Genomic DNA, 13645 nt, shown 5'->3' on the forward strand with positions numbered 1-13645 from the left:
GACGCCGTGTGTACGGTGGCATAGACAAAAGGTACTGTACAATGTACAGTTGATGCCCGGCGCAACAGTTGCATTTCGGATTCGCGCGCGCACGGTTTGTTATGGCTGACGTCGGACCGAGTTTTGTAAAACACAGAACGGGAAAGCCTTTGAAAAGTGCACAGAAAACTATTGTGTTGAATGTTTTTAAAACATTTTCAGACAAATATCCGGATTGTCGTGTGAACGATATCGCGAGTTTAACTGCGGAATTTAGGCGTGTTTCGTAGAGCAGTGTGCTTCGTGCAAGGAAAGAATTACAGGACACCGGGACATTAACATATTCCGGGAAGAAAAGGAAACTGGAGTATGCTGTTATAAAAACTTGTGATGATTTTGTGAAGACGGTTATTAGGCGTAAAGTGCATAGTTTTTTCTTCGCAAATGAACTACCTACGCTGAACAAAGTGCTACGGTGCTTCCTGTTATATTACGTCTCCGTTATTTTATTAGCACCGACTGTACTGAAGTGTGTGTGTTGCAACTAGTGCTTGGCGCGCCAGATGAATTCAGCCTATCACTTGCTGACGCGGCGCAGTGATACGGCAGTGTTTGTTTATTTCAGAACTCAGCTAAGAGTGAACGGAGTAGAAGCTAGACACTAGAAGCTGGGGAGAGAGAGTGGACTGCTGGTTGACTGTGGTAAGGAAACAAACTGTCAGGCCTGAGGCTCAAATAAATTAAGATAAATGATCCCACGACTTATTACAATGCCCTAAAAAATAAAATATAGGCTTAAACTTAACTAATTATAAAAAATTAACTCTTAAAAAAATATGAAATGACTTTTGCCATGTAATTTAAACAAATAAGTGGCACAAAAGGGCTTGTATCCATTTCTCAAAATATCCAAATATTCAATTTTTATGTTTTTTTACAAAGAGTTATGAGAGAACTATTACAGCAACATGCATAGTTCTGTGCTTAAATTAAAGGTAAATATAACTACAACTGATACATTTGTTTATGACTTGCTTTAAAGGATGAGTACTTTTAGTCCCCATGTTGGTTTGAAACTCAAACCAAAGTAAATTTATTATTATTATTTAAAAAAAAAGGTAAAAAGTTGAAGTGCTGTATCTCAGGAACTATTTGACGTACAGTGCTACGATTTGGGTTTAAATTGTTGAAAAATATGTGACAGTATGTATTGCAATTGGTCATAAGACATTTTGTGTTAGTTTTCTAAATTAAAAACATTTAAGAACACAAGAGAAACACAAACTTACATGTTTACAATGAGGAATCATCTTGTAACATTACAAGTCATTGATAGGCTACTGCTGTGTGCTGATTAAAACAGTGCCCTTCAAGCAAAATCATTTGAGTTCCTTCCAAAACAGCTTCAAACTCAGTGGTACCAACCGAGATCTTAGCAAGAAGAATACAACCGAGAGACTCACCTTTTTTATCAATTGTTTGGACAACAGTGAAGAACCTTCCAAAACTTTCTGTAACCGTTGTTACAGTTTCACGCAAACGTGGCGCGAATCGGTAAATGTCTTGCTGTAGTTAGGGTTTATTTTGTTAAGTTGGTAATTATTTCTTTATGTTAACGATTTATAATTTTATAATTATTTTAGGAGGGATATTTTTTTTGATCCGTTCTTTTACGTGTGAGTGCTGTCAGTGCTGGCTCGGATGTTTCCGGACTGGGCAACGATGTGGGCCGACCGGCTGACAATCGCGCGAGAGTGAGGGCGCCGCAGCCGCTGCCGCGAGAGGACTGCTGTTCTGACTGCCGACAGGTCAACATGGAACTCCTGCACTTCTACAAACACCAGCCGCCGTCACGGGCCTTGACGATGGCGACGGGGCCCCCTCGCCGAATGTCTCAAAGTAAGGAGTATCCTTCCCATCTTTTTATTTGGGGCCTAGAGGCCGAAGAATTTTTAGTACTTTTTGGATGATAGTACAGAACTGACTAGACACTTCCTCATTTTGATAATCATCAATATAGACAATGAGTGGATTGCTGTGCAAGCTAATTGATTTTGTGTATGTAGCCCCACGCATAGTTAAATGAAGAGGCGTGTGGGTATAAATATGTTGTGCAACACTAAAGCTAATATTTCTGTGGAACTTACATTGTTGGAGACGTTTACGGCCTTTTTGGACTTGTGAAGTGAGAACTGATTGCCAGCGCTCAAACGATTGATTTTTATTTAACATTTTATGGGGACCCCTTTACCTGTTTACAGAAATCTATATATTTATACTAGCTGCAGTACCCGGCGTTGCCCGGGCTGAAAACAGGGTGAAGGGGACCTTTTTCGAAATCAGATGTACTTAGTAATTGTCTTCTTAATTTGAATGTCAAGTGTGTAAAATAATTTATATCACTTTCAGATCCCGACAGACGTTGCTCTGCCAGTGTATAGTTATTTACCTGTATATATCGAAAAATTGGTGGTCTGTATGTAATCTAGACTTTTAAAGCACTATAGAAAAAAACTGAAAAATAAGAGATTACTAATATTGAAATGATTCCATTATCTAGCTAATGCTCAGCATGCATTGCAATGCCTCATTTAGTTTTGTTTTGTAATATGTTTAAAGTAGTTACACATATACAAATCATCCATCCATATCTCTAAATATATATTTATATCTATATATATCTATGTATCTCTCTATCTCTATTTATCTCTTTATATCTATATACTTATCTATATACTCTTTATATCTATTTATATACTTCCCACTATCTCTATCTCTTCTATATATAAATCTCTATATAGCACTATACAACTATATATCTCTTTATCTAACCCATTTCATTCTCTATACCTTGCTCTATCTCAACTTATCTCTCTGTCTCTCTCAATCTCACTCTGTATATATATCACTCTAACTCTGTCTCTCTTTTATATTTAAATAAATTGTCTCATGCGTGCGCACTTAGACAACAAAAACAGACGAAGTGCCGCTATATAATATGAAATAAACACATTTTTTTGAAACTATTCTGCTCCAACTATTACAAAATAGTTATACCGTCTCAGAAACCTTCACGGGCATCCGCATAACAACTCACCAAAATTTAATCGCAATCGGATAAATGGTATAGGAACGCATACGGTACAAACAAACGAAAATTAAAGACATAACAAACGCATCGAACGAAGGTGCGTTTAAAATTCAAGGCAACTATATCTATTGACGAAGTTAAGAACCAAACTGTTATTAGCACCTTTATTTTGCTAGCCGCTGCGAGCTACACAAAGCAGGCTGGTCTCACCAAGACCTTACTATGTGTATGATCGTGTGTCAGACATAAAGAAATGACACTCACTCACTATTTGTATGTCTATGACCTATGATTTTTTCTGTTATAAAATAAAATTCTTGGGTTTGATATAACCTGTAAAACTAGCAGACATATTATCTGTGAGAGATGATGAAATTCTAGGTGACAACGAGTAATTAGAGAAAATTCCAGGTTTTTTCCTGATGAGAATTCATGCATATTTCTCACTTTTCCCAAAATTCAAGGCTGGTGGTCACTCTGCACTTTCTGCACCTTCTGTGTAGTCCAGGAATATTAATAAAATTAGGGCAAGTATCTCGGAATGAGAGATAGTCAGCTATAAAGTTGTATAAACCTTTATTTTGGCACCCTAAAACTTGTCTCAAAACCTACTTATCGTAGGGTGTCCTCGACTACAGATATTCCAAGGTCAAAGGTCAAAAAATCAATATTTTACACATGTATTGCAAAAATCTAGTTTCCTATGGGTTTTACCTATTTGTATTTATTATAAATATTGTAGAGGATTAAATTTTCTACAGCTTTTGTTTAAACATATTTTTAATATCTTGAACCATTTTCGAGATAGAGGGCAGAGCGTGTGCAGAGTTTAACTATTTAGAGTATCATTCGAGGTCAACCTGTAGTCCCGATTAAAAACACGCCATATAAAGATTATAAATTATTGATAATTATATAATTCTAAATAATTTGCGATATTAACAGCTTGTAATTTTTCAATAAGCATGTTAATTAGTTATTTTATTATTTTGATTTGATAAAAAAATTTCTTAGGTAATAGGTACAACAATGGTTTCGCCGAAACAAACTTCATATGTTTTTGGAAGGGCAGCAGTTCTTCTCCGCTGCCCCATTGCTTTTATGTTTTTATTATAGTCTGAATATCCATCAAATACAACAACAATTTCTGAACCATAATGCCTTTGCAAAAAATTTACGTATTTATCTAAAATAATAGAATAAGTGTCTTCTCTACTCCATACAATGCGATGCAGAAGATGTCCACCATCAATAATGAACGTTACATTACTTTTATTAACATCAAAATCAATTGGCTGGCCTGCTTGGCTCGATCCACTGCCAGCTAGCATACATGAAGTGGGCAGCTTTTGGCAGTGTTGCACAAAATACATTTACAAATAGAAATAGCTAAATGTTAAGTAAATATTTTGAAAAAAAAAAAAAGTTTAATTAAATAAGCCTTTTAACCAACACAAGTCTTAAATAACACCAAAGTTGTGCACATATTTTAACTGATACCACCAATACCTTGGCGATAGCTTGGTATCAGCCAAGAGCTGAAGTTTGGTTGATGTACGATACCAGGTACAGTCAGTAGATTCCCAATGATGCGACCCCTCACGGTTTCCGGAAAAACGGACTTATAAACGGAATGGTCGCAATAGAGAATTCGGGCCAATTTTTACCCCCCCCCCCCCCCCTTCCCAACAATTATAAAGTGAATTTGCGTCACGCCAGTTCGGCTATGCTAGCCGGCTGGTTGTTATTTTCGTTCAAAACGAGGCGAAGGAACTTGTGTGGATCAGGTAGAAAACATTCGGTTATAAACTAAAGATATAAGAACAATGCTATCCTGAAATGCTGTGACATGTTTTTGGAGTAGATAATCACAGCAACAGACGGACAGGATGCGCTACCATCCTTGCCGTCAGCGATGTTTATTTTGACAGCTCAAGCAATTATCTTTTCCACGTCCCTTCCGCAGCGTAAAAAAGAAAAGAAAAAAACACGTTGGAATGCAGATGGAAAAGTAACTATGCAGTAAAATAAATATATTTACGGCCCTGCTAAATTTTTCTATTCAAAAAATTCAAGGTATTAGTGATTTTTCAGCAGAAACTGCTGTGTGACTAATAAACAAATTGTATCGTAATAACTTAAACTTATAAATTATTTATTAACGGTGAAGGACAGTCGTATAAGCCCATAAAAATATTTATTTTACCGAGAATGGACTATACAACCTGGCTTTTGTCACCGTGGTGTGGGAGGGGAGGAGGATGCTGACAGTTTCTCACGCAGAAGGTTTTAATAAGGGAGGGAATGTGTTGAAATGTTAGTTGAAAAGGGAGGGGGGGGTTTTCATGGTTTGTGGCTCTGGGAGGGATGAGCCTTCAAGAATTAGTAGGGGATGGGAGAGGTAAGCGTCACGTCACGTAATGATGTCAAGCCGCCGCTACCGCCAGCCTGGCCGGAAGAGTTTCTTACGCTCTCGCAGAAGCTACAACAGCGGCTTTTCGTGCGGGCAGGTAAGATAACATGACAGCTGAGACGGCTTTTCGTGCGATAGTGGAGCGCCAAGCTCTGCTAGACACTGCCGCGTGGACATTCTAGAGGGGTGGTATCTATTTTTAGCCGTCTTTGGTATGCCTGCCTGCTTACAGTACAGCTCTCGCCAAGATAAACGTGAACACATAGCGCCCAACAAAGTGTAACAGACTTGTTTTTCAGCCGATTTTACTCAAATTTTCGACTTTCTCTGCTCAAATTTTTCACAGTTTCTCAAAAAACGGTCGTATAAACGGATTGGACGCATCAGAGGGGGGTCGCATCGGCGGGATTCTACTGTATTGGTATTGGAACAGCACTACATGCTATACGTACCGTATTTACCCACAGAATGGTCGCCCCTGCGTATGGGTTGCACCTTTAATTTTGGGCCATAAAATATAACATTTTTAATGTAAGGGTTAAATATGGCTCGCACCAAAAATCTGTCTCCAGCAGAATACAAGTGAAGTCTTTATGGTCCGAGTCTCAGCTTATTACCGTGTAAGAAACATGGCATGATGTTCGCTGATGTTCACCCTCGGTCCTTCTCCTTTGTCTTTCCCCTCTCCAGTCTTTATGGCCCTTCCAAACTCCCCTGCCCGGACTATCTAACAAAAAAAAAACAAAGGAAAATAATACTATTTTTTATACCCCTGTTTTCCTTCTCGCCTATAATTTTTTTTTATCCATTCCCCAAGAGAGAAAAGATGGCACACTATTTCCTTGTCACTTTTTTTGTCAGTTCCTTCAATAAAACAATGTTTGGACACAGTTGTCAAGATAGAAAAGTTATGATTGTATATGGTGCAAGTCCACGGACATTTGTTAAGATGAGAGAGCGAGGGAGCATAGCAACACATACACACAGACACACATGCACTACCCTTTTTATCACTCTCTGACTGGTTTATTTTTTAGATTTCCCCTCTTGCTGAGCGCCAGCTAGGCGGCAGACAGCGACCGGGTAGCCGCGCTACAGGCAGTAGACACAGTGCAACATAAGGGATATTTTGATTAAGCAATTTATTCTTACCCATAACTAGTGGTGTGAAAAAATGGTGTAACCATTTTTACGCGAAAAAACGCGATAATGGGACTTAAAAACGACATAAAACGAAAATCCGTTTTTTAAACTACTAAATGTGAAAAACAATATACATCGTAAATCAGCTACATCGGTGAACATGTTTTGACGTTGTAAAATACTATACATATATACATTCTTTTATTTTTATGAATGCACTTATTTCTTAGCATTTTTAACGTTGATAAATGGTTAAATATCACGTTCACTGAGGTAACAACATAAATATTATTACGTTCTAACGTTTGCTTTGTTTTAGCAGAATCGCCAACATACGAGAACACATAACTCCATGAACGCGACTTAAAACTAATTTCAAAAAGTTAAATATTAAGTCCATTTCCAACTAATTTCGCGCGAGTTAATATACGTTTAGTTTCTTCAAAACGTAACACAATTTCATTGTAATTTTATTTTACCAGCACTTATAGATACTGGTATTTTTATTACAATTTTGGCTTGGTAACGTTGGCTACGCGTAAATACTGGCAGTCCTTTGTCACGTACACACGTTACGTTGCTGCTTCAAAACAATGCCGAAATTAAAGCCTACTGCCGAGTCCCGAGCAAAAGAATTTAAATGTGAGGGTTTATATGCTTCTAACAAGATTTTATTTTGCAAGTGGTGCAATTGTAGAGTTGATCACGAAAGGCGCGACACTGTTGTTAAACATGTCAACAGTAAACACCACGTTAAAGTTAGGTTAGGAAGTGCAGCTGGTGTCAGCAGCAAACGTTTAACCACGATGAAAGAAGTGACTACTGTTGCCAAAAAAATGAGAGAAGACAGAAAAGTTCATGAAAACTACACAGGCGTTTATCTCTGCAAATATACCACTTGAGAAATTGTTTTTAACAGAGATTAAATGCGGATAGTGGTAATACTATGTAAATTTATTGACTAGTCATAAATTTAATAGTCCATTTAAAACAGTTTAAAGTGTTTCCGATAGCATTACAGTCTACAGGGTTACAAATTTAAAAATACGTATATTTTTATCCTTATTTTCTGCTGGAAAATTCCTATAAAAACACAAAACACCGAAATTGTTGATTTTGGAAACGAAAGTGGCTAAATTATAAAACCATAATTTCACACCCCTACCCATAACATAGTTACTAGGTTATTACAAACCAATAAAGCCTAGTTATTTAAGCACATTGTCAAACACAAGCATGCAAAGTTAATATTTTTTATACCTAAAATGAAACAATTTGCGTGAGGGTCGCAGTACATTTTATTAAAAAAATGTGTGACCCATATGCGGATAAATAGGGTAACACAGTTTGTAGGTAGCGTGTGTGTGGATTTCCCACTAAGCTGTTTCCATCATGCCAAACAAACAGCCCTACTGACCTGGCCTTCTCGCTCTGCTCGGTGCGGTGCACGTTGCTGAGTGCCCCCAGGCAGAAGCGGTTGCCCCCCGACGGGTCGACGTAGCCGTCCACGGTGACGCTGGGGCAGGACGAGGGCACCTTGAAGGTCTCGCCCACCTGCGTGTCCAGCTCGAAGTAGGCCACGGAGCACCAGTACTCCGGGGCGGGCTGCGTGGAGAGCAGGCCCGACAGCGTCTCCAGGGACTGCGTGCTGTGGGGCCCTGCGAGCACAGCTCCCACAGTCTTGGCACATTGTCTCCTTCTGGTGGCAATTTGTTTTGGATTTTTTTTTTTGCTGTTGGCAACTTTGCACTCCTTTATTAAGTGTTATTTGTAAATTCATTTTTTTTAACACTGGTTTAATTTACATTAAAACTATTTATATTTAGTTTTAACTAAAGTGTGGACTATTGGAGTTTGTCAGCTGATGTGCAGTGGAAAAACAAAAACAAAAACTGTTTAATGTGCGCATCGCTGGGAGCGCAGCGCTCGAACGCACTGACAAGGAAGGAAGAGGAACTCACACAGCCAGAAATAAGAATTTAACATTTCTGAACTGTAGTAAATCCTTTACAAATACTTGCAATCAGATTAGGATTTATTTCTATGTGACAATGCTAATCGTCAATATTTTGTACAGAAAAACTTGAACTTTTCTATACAGTGATAAAAAACTTTTTTTTGAGTAACCAATAATTTTTTTTTATCTCTAGAAGTTTTTTTTGTAAATGTCAATTACAAAAGTAATGATGCTGGCTTCTGTTATTTCTATGCTCTACACCCTTTTGTTTAAGTTGTTGTGCAATCAATCCCATTAATAATTATAGTGAGTCATTTCGTACATTTCATATGGTACTGTGAAATCTAATTAGAATGTACCTGAAAAACCCACCTTTTTAGTATTTAATCATGAAAGTACTTTATACTGAACTGCTGCTAAATGTAAAACATTTTGTTGGGAATTGAAAATATATATTTTAATGTGAGAAATCCTTTAAAGTGAGGTTTTTATAACGAGTTATCACTGTAGTTGTAACCTGTTATGGAATGTAACCTTTTTTTAATAATGATGTGGAACTAAATAAATTATCTTTGGTTAAAGAATTTCTCTGCAAGTATTTTCAAGCAGAGTACCTTTCACTTTTATCAGTATTTTATAATATTTTACCTTCACTAGCGTGTGGTCATTTAGTTTAAGAAACCTTTTGTTCAGGATTTTGCATAAATATAATTTTTCCTAGTGACCCTATGAGAGGTATTTGGTCATCTTCGTTAGTTTTAGTTTATAAGTAAGCCAGTTAGTTTTTTAGCTTTCCAGATAATAATTTTTTGTGAAAAAAGATGTTAGATTTACACCTGTTGGCCATGTATCCTAAATTTAATGTTTATGAACATAAAAAATGTTCTGTGAAGTGAAGTAATTTAGGGGATGTTTAACACTGATTTAAAAGTAAAATAAAATGTTATGGCAAAAAACTGCTTAAATTGCTGAAAAACATATAGAAATAACATCAATTGAAGATTTATTTGTATTAATGTGGCTGATCATAATAACCTAACCAAATAATTATTTTAGTTATGATCATGTACCCAACCAAAATTAAAAATCACAATTTCGAAATTGAAAAATTCAGACTTATAACTGAGAAGCAGCAAATCTTACACTTCCAGTATTTTAAAGCTTACAACAACATGCAAACATTCACATAACATTTGAAGCTCAAAATAAAACCAATAACAAATTTCCTGATGAAGTTCAATTGAATATTGAAAAATCTTTGATTTGATTCGCTTAATGAAAGCTTCGTACAGGCCTAATTGTTGGTTTTCATTTCAGTACAGAGATATGAATCACAGACACAACATGATATCAGATACTTTTAGGTAGATTTCTAAGAATTACTACCTATTGTGGCCGGTATCATGTGCGACTTGCAGAAAATTTTTATCTAGTTTTTCATTTCAGGGCCCATAGACACAAAAATCATTGTAAACTCGTGAGTGTGAGTGAGTGTGAGTGAGTGTGAGTGAGTGTGAGTGAGTGTGAGTATGTGTGAGTGAGTTGTGAGTGTGTGTGTGCGTTAAGTGTGAATGAGTGTCCTAGTGTAATAGAATGCATGTCTATACATATCAAATTTTTATTACACTATAATTGCTGTAATTTTTCATAAATCACTTCCAAACTTTTACATAAAATACAGCAATAGAAAATCTCTGTCACGTTTGTTAATGGGCAAATTACACCAAAAGGGTAGAAATGGGGAAAGCCTTATTAAAAACAGAAAAAATCACTATATTATTACAAATATCGCATTAGTTTGAACATATTATAACTTGCAGGCGTAATACCAAAAACTTTTGTCTAAATACATTTTTGATATGATAAACCAAAAATGCAAGGTGTGAAAAAAACAAGGATTGGAAGGAAAAAACTAGTTACTTCCTTAGTAGGCACACTATCGAATCCATTCAAATGGTTAGTAAATGGCATAATGTTTATCTAAAACGTTAATATCAAAAATGTTTTGATAAAATGAACCATTGCAGAAACGGGATGAAAAATCATGGGTAGAATTGAAAAAAAAAAAATTTCATAAATGCCGTACCATGTACACTATTAAATCCATTATAATTTATTGTAAAACCATAAATTTTTATCTAAAACTTTTGTCTTAAATATTTTTTATACAACCAACTTTTACTGCAAGGGGTGGAAGATAACACGACTTGAAAGACAAAAAAATTAATAACTCCCTTTGTAAGTACAATATTAAAACCGTTAGAACTGTTTCTAAACCTTATAAATATTATCTAAAACTTTTGTCTTAAATTTGATACAACTAACTATCTCTGAAAAGTCTAGATAAAAAGGGGTTAAAATAAAAAAATAAAAATTCATAACTACCTGTGTAATCACACCATCAAATCCATTCAAATTGTTTGTAAATTTTATCTATAACAATTTTTGATAAAATGAGCCATTGCTGCAGGCGGTTGAAAAAACAAAAAAACATGGGGTAAAATTTTAAAAAATTCATAATTTTTGTACCACAAGCACTGTCAAATTCATTCTAATTTATTGTCAAACCATTAATTATTGTTTACAACTTTTGTCAAAAATAATTTTTTATACGACCTAGCATTACTGCCAGGGGTAGAATAAACAGAAGTTCAATGACAAGAAGATGCTCAACTCCCTTATTAGGCACACTTTCAAATCAGTTCAAATTGTTTGAAAACCCTAAAAATATTACCAAAAACTTTTGTCTGAAACAATTTCTCATATAAAAATAAATTCATACCTTCCTTAGTAGGCACACCATTAAATCCATTCAAACTGTTAGTAAATCTTACAATTTTTACCTAAAACTTTTGCCCGAAAACATTTTTGATAATGTAAACCATTATTGCAAGAGGTTGAAAAAAACGTGGTTTTTGAATAAGAAAATAGACAAATCTTCCAAACCATGTAAACTATCGTCCATTCTTATTTTTATTTAACTTTCTAAATATTATCTAAAACTTTTGGTAAACTATATTTTTATCTGACAAACCATTACTGAAAGGAATCGAAAAACAAGGTTTGAAAGTAAAAACATTTTTTTTTCCCCCAATAGATATGGCATCAAATCAATTTTAATTTATTGTATAAATTGTAAACTTTATCTAAAACTTTGACTGAAATAGGTTTTGATGAAACTAAATTATAACAGTGGTTGAAATTTAAAAAAAAATTAAACTTTCTTAGTATAAAAATCATTCGAATTTATTTTAAACCATCTTAGTATTAATTTAAACCTTGGTGCAAAGCAAATTTTTACACGACCAAGTTATTAGTGAAAGGGATGGAAAATAGTGTTTGAAGGTCAAAAATATTTATTAATTACTTTAGTTGGCTAAATATGAAATTTGTTCTAAGCTATTCAATGCTGGATGCATTGAGTTAAAAAATGTTCATAATATTTTCGCTGTGTGGAAAATGAGAAAATATTTAATCAATCAGTTTGTAACAGGGGGTGAACATAAATATGGTATGTACATTAAGTTCTTAAAATGTTTCAGAAGTTTATAGAAGTTGCTAAAATATCTCCAGAAGAAAAAGGAACTCCAAAATCTACCTATGAATGTAGGCTGTGTCGAAAGAATTTTTTTTTTTAAAACATTAATGCTTACCTGTATTTCTTCTTTCTAAAGAGCAGCTTATTGAAATTATTTCAACTACCATTGAACAGTGTGTATTCATTTTTCTTTGGTGTTTCCATTAAAACTATATTGACTTTCAACAATTCCGCGAAATCACTGATCCGGCACGACAGCGTAGACTGAAGACCTCTCGCCATACATAAAGTGGGTTGTTGTTAAGGGGGTGCCTTCCATTTCTGGCCAAGATTTTATATTTACAGTAATTACAGTTAAACTTGTAGACTTTTCCAGTTGTTTAACTTTCACAAAATGAAAAATATATACAGCGCATACTGTTTGCATAAATAGTTGCCAAAGTTACATTTTAACGTTTTTGGGTTGTAAAAATAAGGAGAATTTAATTTATTGCAGAACTGAAACTTTTTAGGTTTAACTGCAATGTCATTGGCTACTTCAAGAAAAGGTTCAAATTTATTTCAGAAAATATTAATTAATTTTACCCGGCATTTCAAATTTTTCAAATTTGTTACGATTTTGACAGCCAAAAAACATGAAATGAGTTTTCGTGACAGAAATGCAAACCATATCATGAAGTAGCCAGTGGCATTGCAGTTAAACCTAAAACATTTTAGTTCTGCAATAAATTAAATCATCCTTATTTGTACAACCCAAAAACGTTGGCAGCTAATGATGCAAGTAGATGAGTGGGACGGGCAGCACTCACAGTAGGAGGCGTGGTGGGCGCGGGCGTCGGGCGGCTGCATGCTGGCCGTGTAGGTGAGCGTGCTGCTGCCCGTCCAGGTGCCCTGGGCCCCGTCCTGCAGCCGGGGCGGGGACGCGGGGCTGCGCGAGTCCTCGGCCGGGAAGAAGGGGGCGGCCGCCTGCTGGGCGGGGGGGGCCGCGGGGGGCGTGCAGGGCACCGCCGCCGCTGCAACATTGCCAGCTACTCCCCAATTGTTTCACTATTTCTTTTTATTCAGTTAAAATATTTTAAATGGCAAACAGATTTCAATTTTTTTTATTAATATTTTTACTAGCCAAATTTTACAGCAGTGAAGCTATTTAAGAAATATGTGCCAGGTAGGCTGGCAACATTTTCTTTAGTTTAAGTTCTCTATTTTGTGTACACGTTTTTACTCAGTTTTCAGTAGGAGTTATTTTAAGTTCAGGTTCTTATAATTTTATTATCAAGTGTGATTAAAACTGAACGGATAAGAGACTTGACAGCAGTGCCGCGGCAGGCGGGGAGAGCCGGGAACAGACTGTGACATCGGACAGACAGCTGAGCTGGAAGGGAGACTTGACCTTGAAACCTCGCTGCGAAAGGTCGTGTGCGGTGGGTGATCGGCCTGTGGCCCACGACACAAAAGTTTCAGCAAGTTATTTGAGGCAATATTAAATATGCTTTTACACATCATGATTTGTGGAGTAAGGTGCAT

General features: G+C 36.0%; 1 protein-coding gene across 6 annotated transcripts in view; it reads right to left on the reverse strand.

Annotated features, from left to right (window-relative positions):
* The window catches only part of LOC134535773 (mothers against decapentaplegic homolog 4), a 193658-nt gene that overhangs the window by 23955 nt on the left and 156058 nt on the right, over nucleotides 1-13645 (reverse strand). For 3 of the 6 annotated variants that reach the window (XM_063375025.1, XM_063375021.1, XM_063375023.1), the window contains 2 exons: nucleotides 12931-13149; nucleotides 8044-8284 (listed from right to left, as the gene is read on the reverse strand). In XM_063375025.1, coding sequence (XP_063231095.1) covers nucleotides 8044-8284; nucleotides 12931-13149 — 460 coding nt within the window. The remainder of the gene's footprint in view (nucleotides 1-8043; nucleotides 8285-12930; nucleotides 13150-13645) is intronic. The other 3 variants (XM_063375022.1, XM_063375024.1, XM_063375019.1) reach the window with 1 other exon arrangement.

The sequence above is a fragment of the Bacillus rossius genome, chromosome 10 (genome assembly GCF_032445375.1).
Source record: "Bacillus rossius redtenbacheri isolate Brsri chromosome 10, Brsri_v3, whole genome shotgun sequence".
In the NCBI taxonomy this organism is placed as follows: Eukaryota; Metazoa; Arthropoda; class Insecta; order Phasmatodea; family Bacillidae; genus Bacillus; species Bacillus rossius.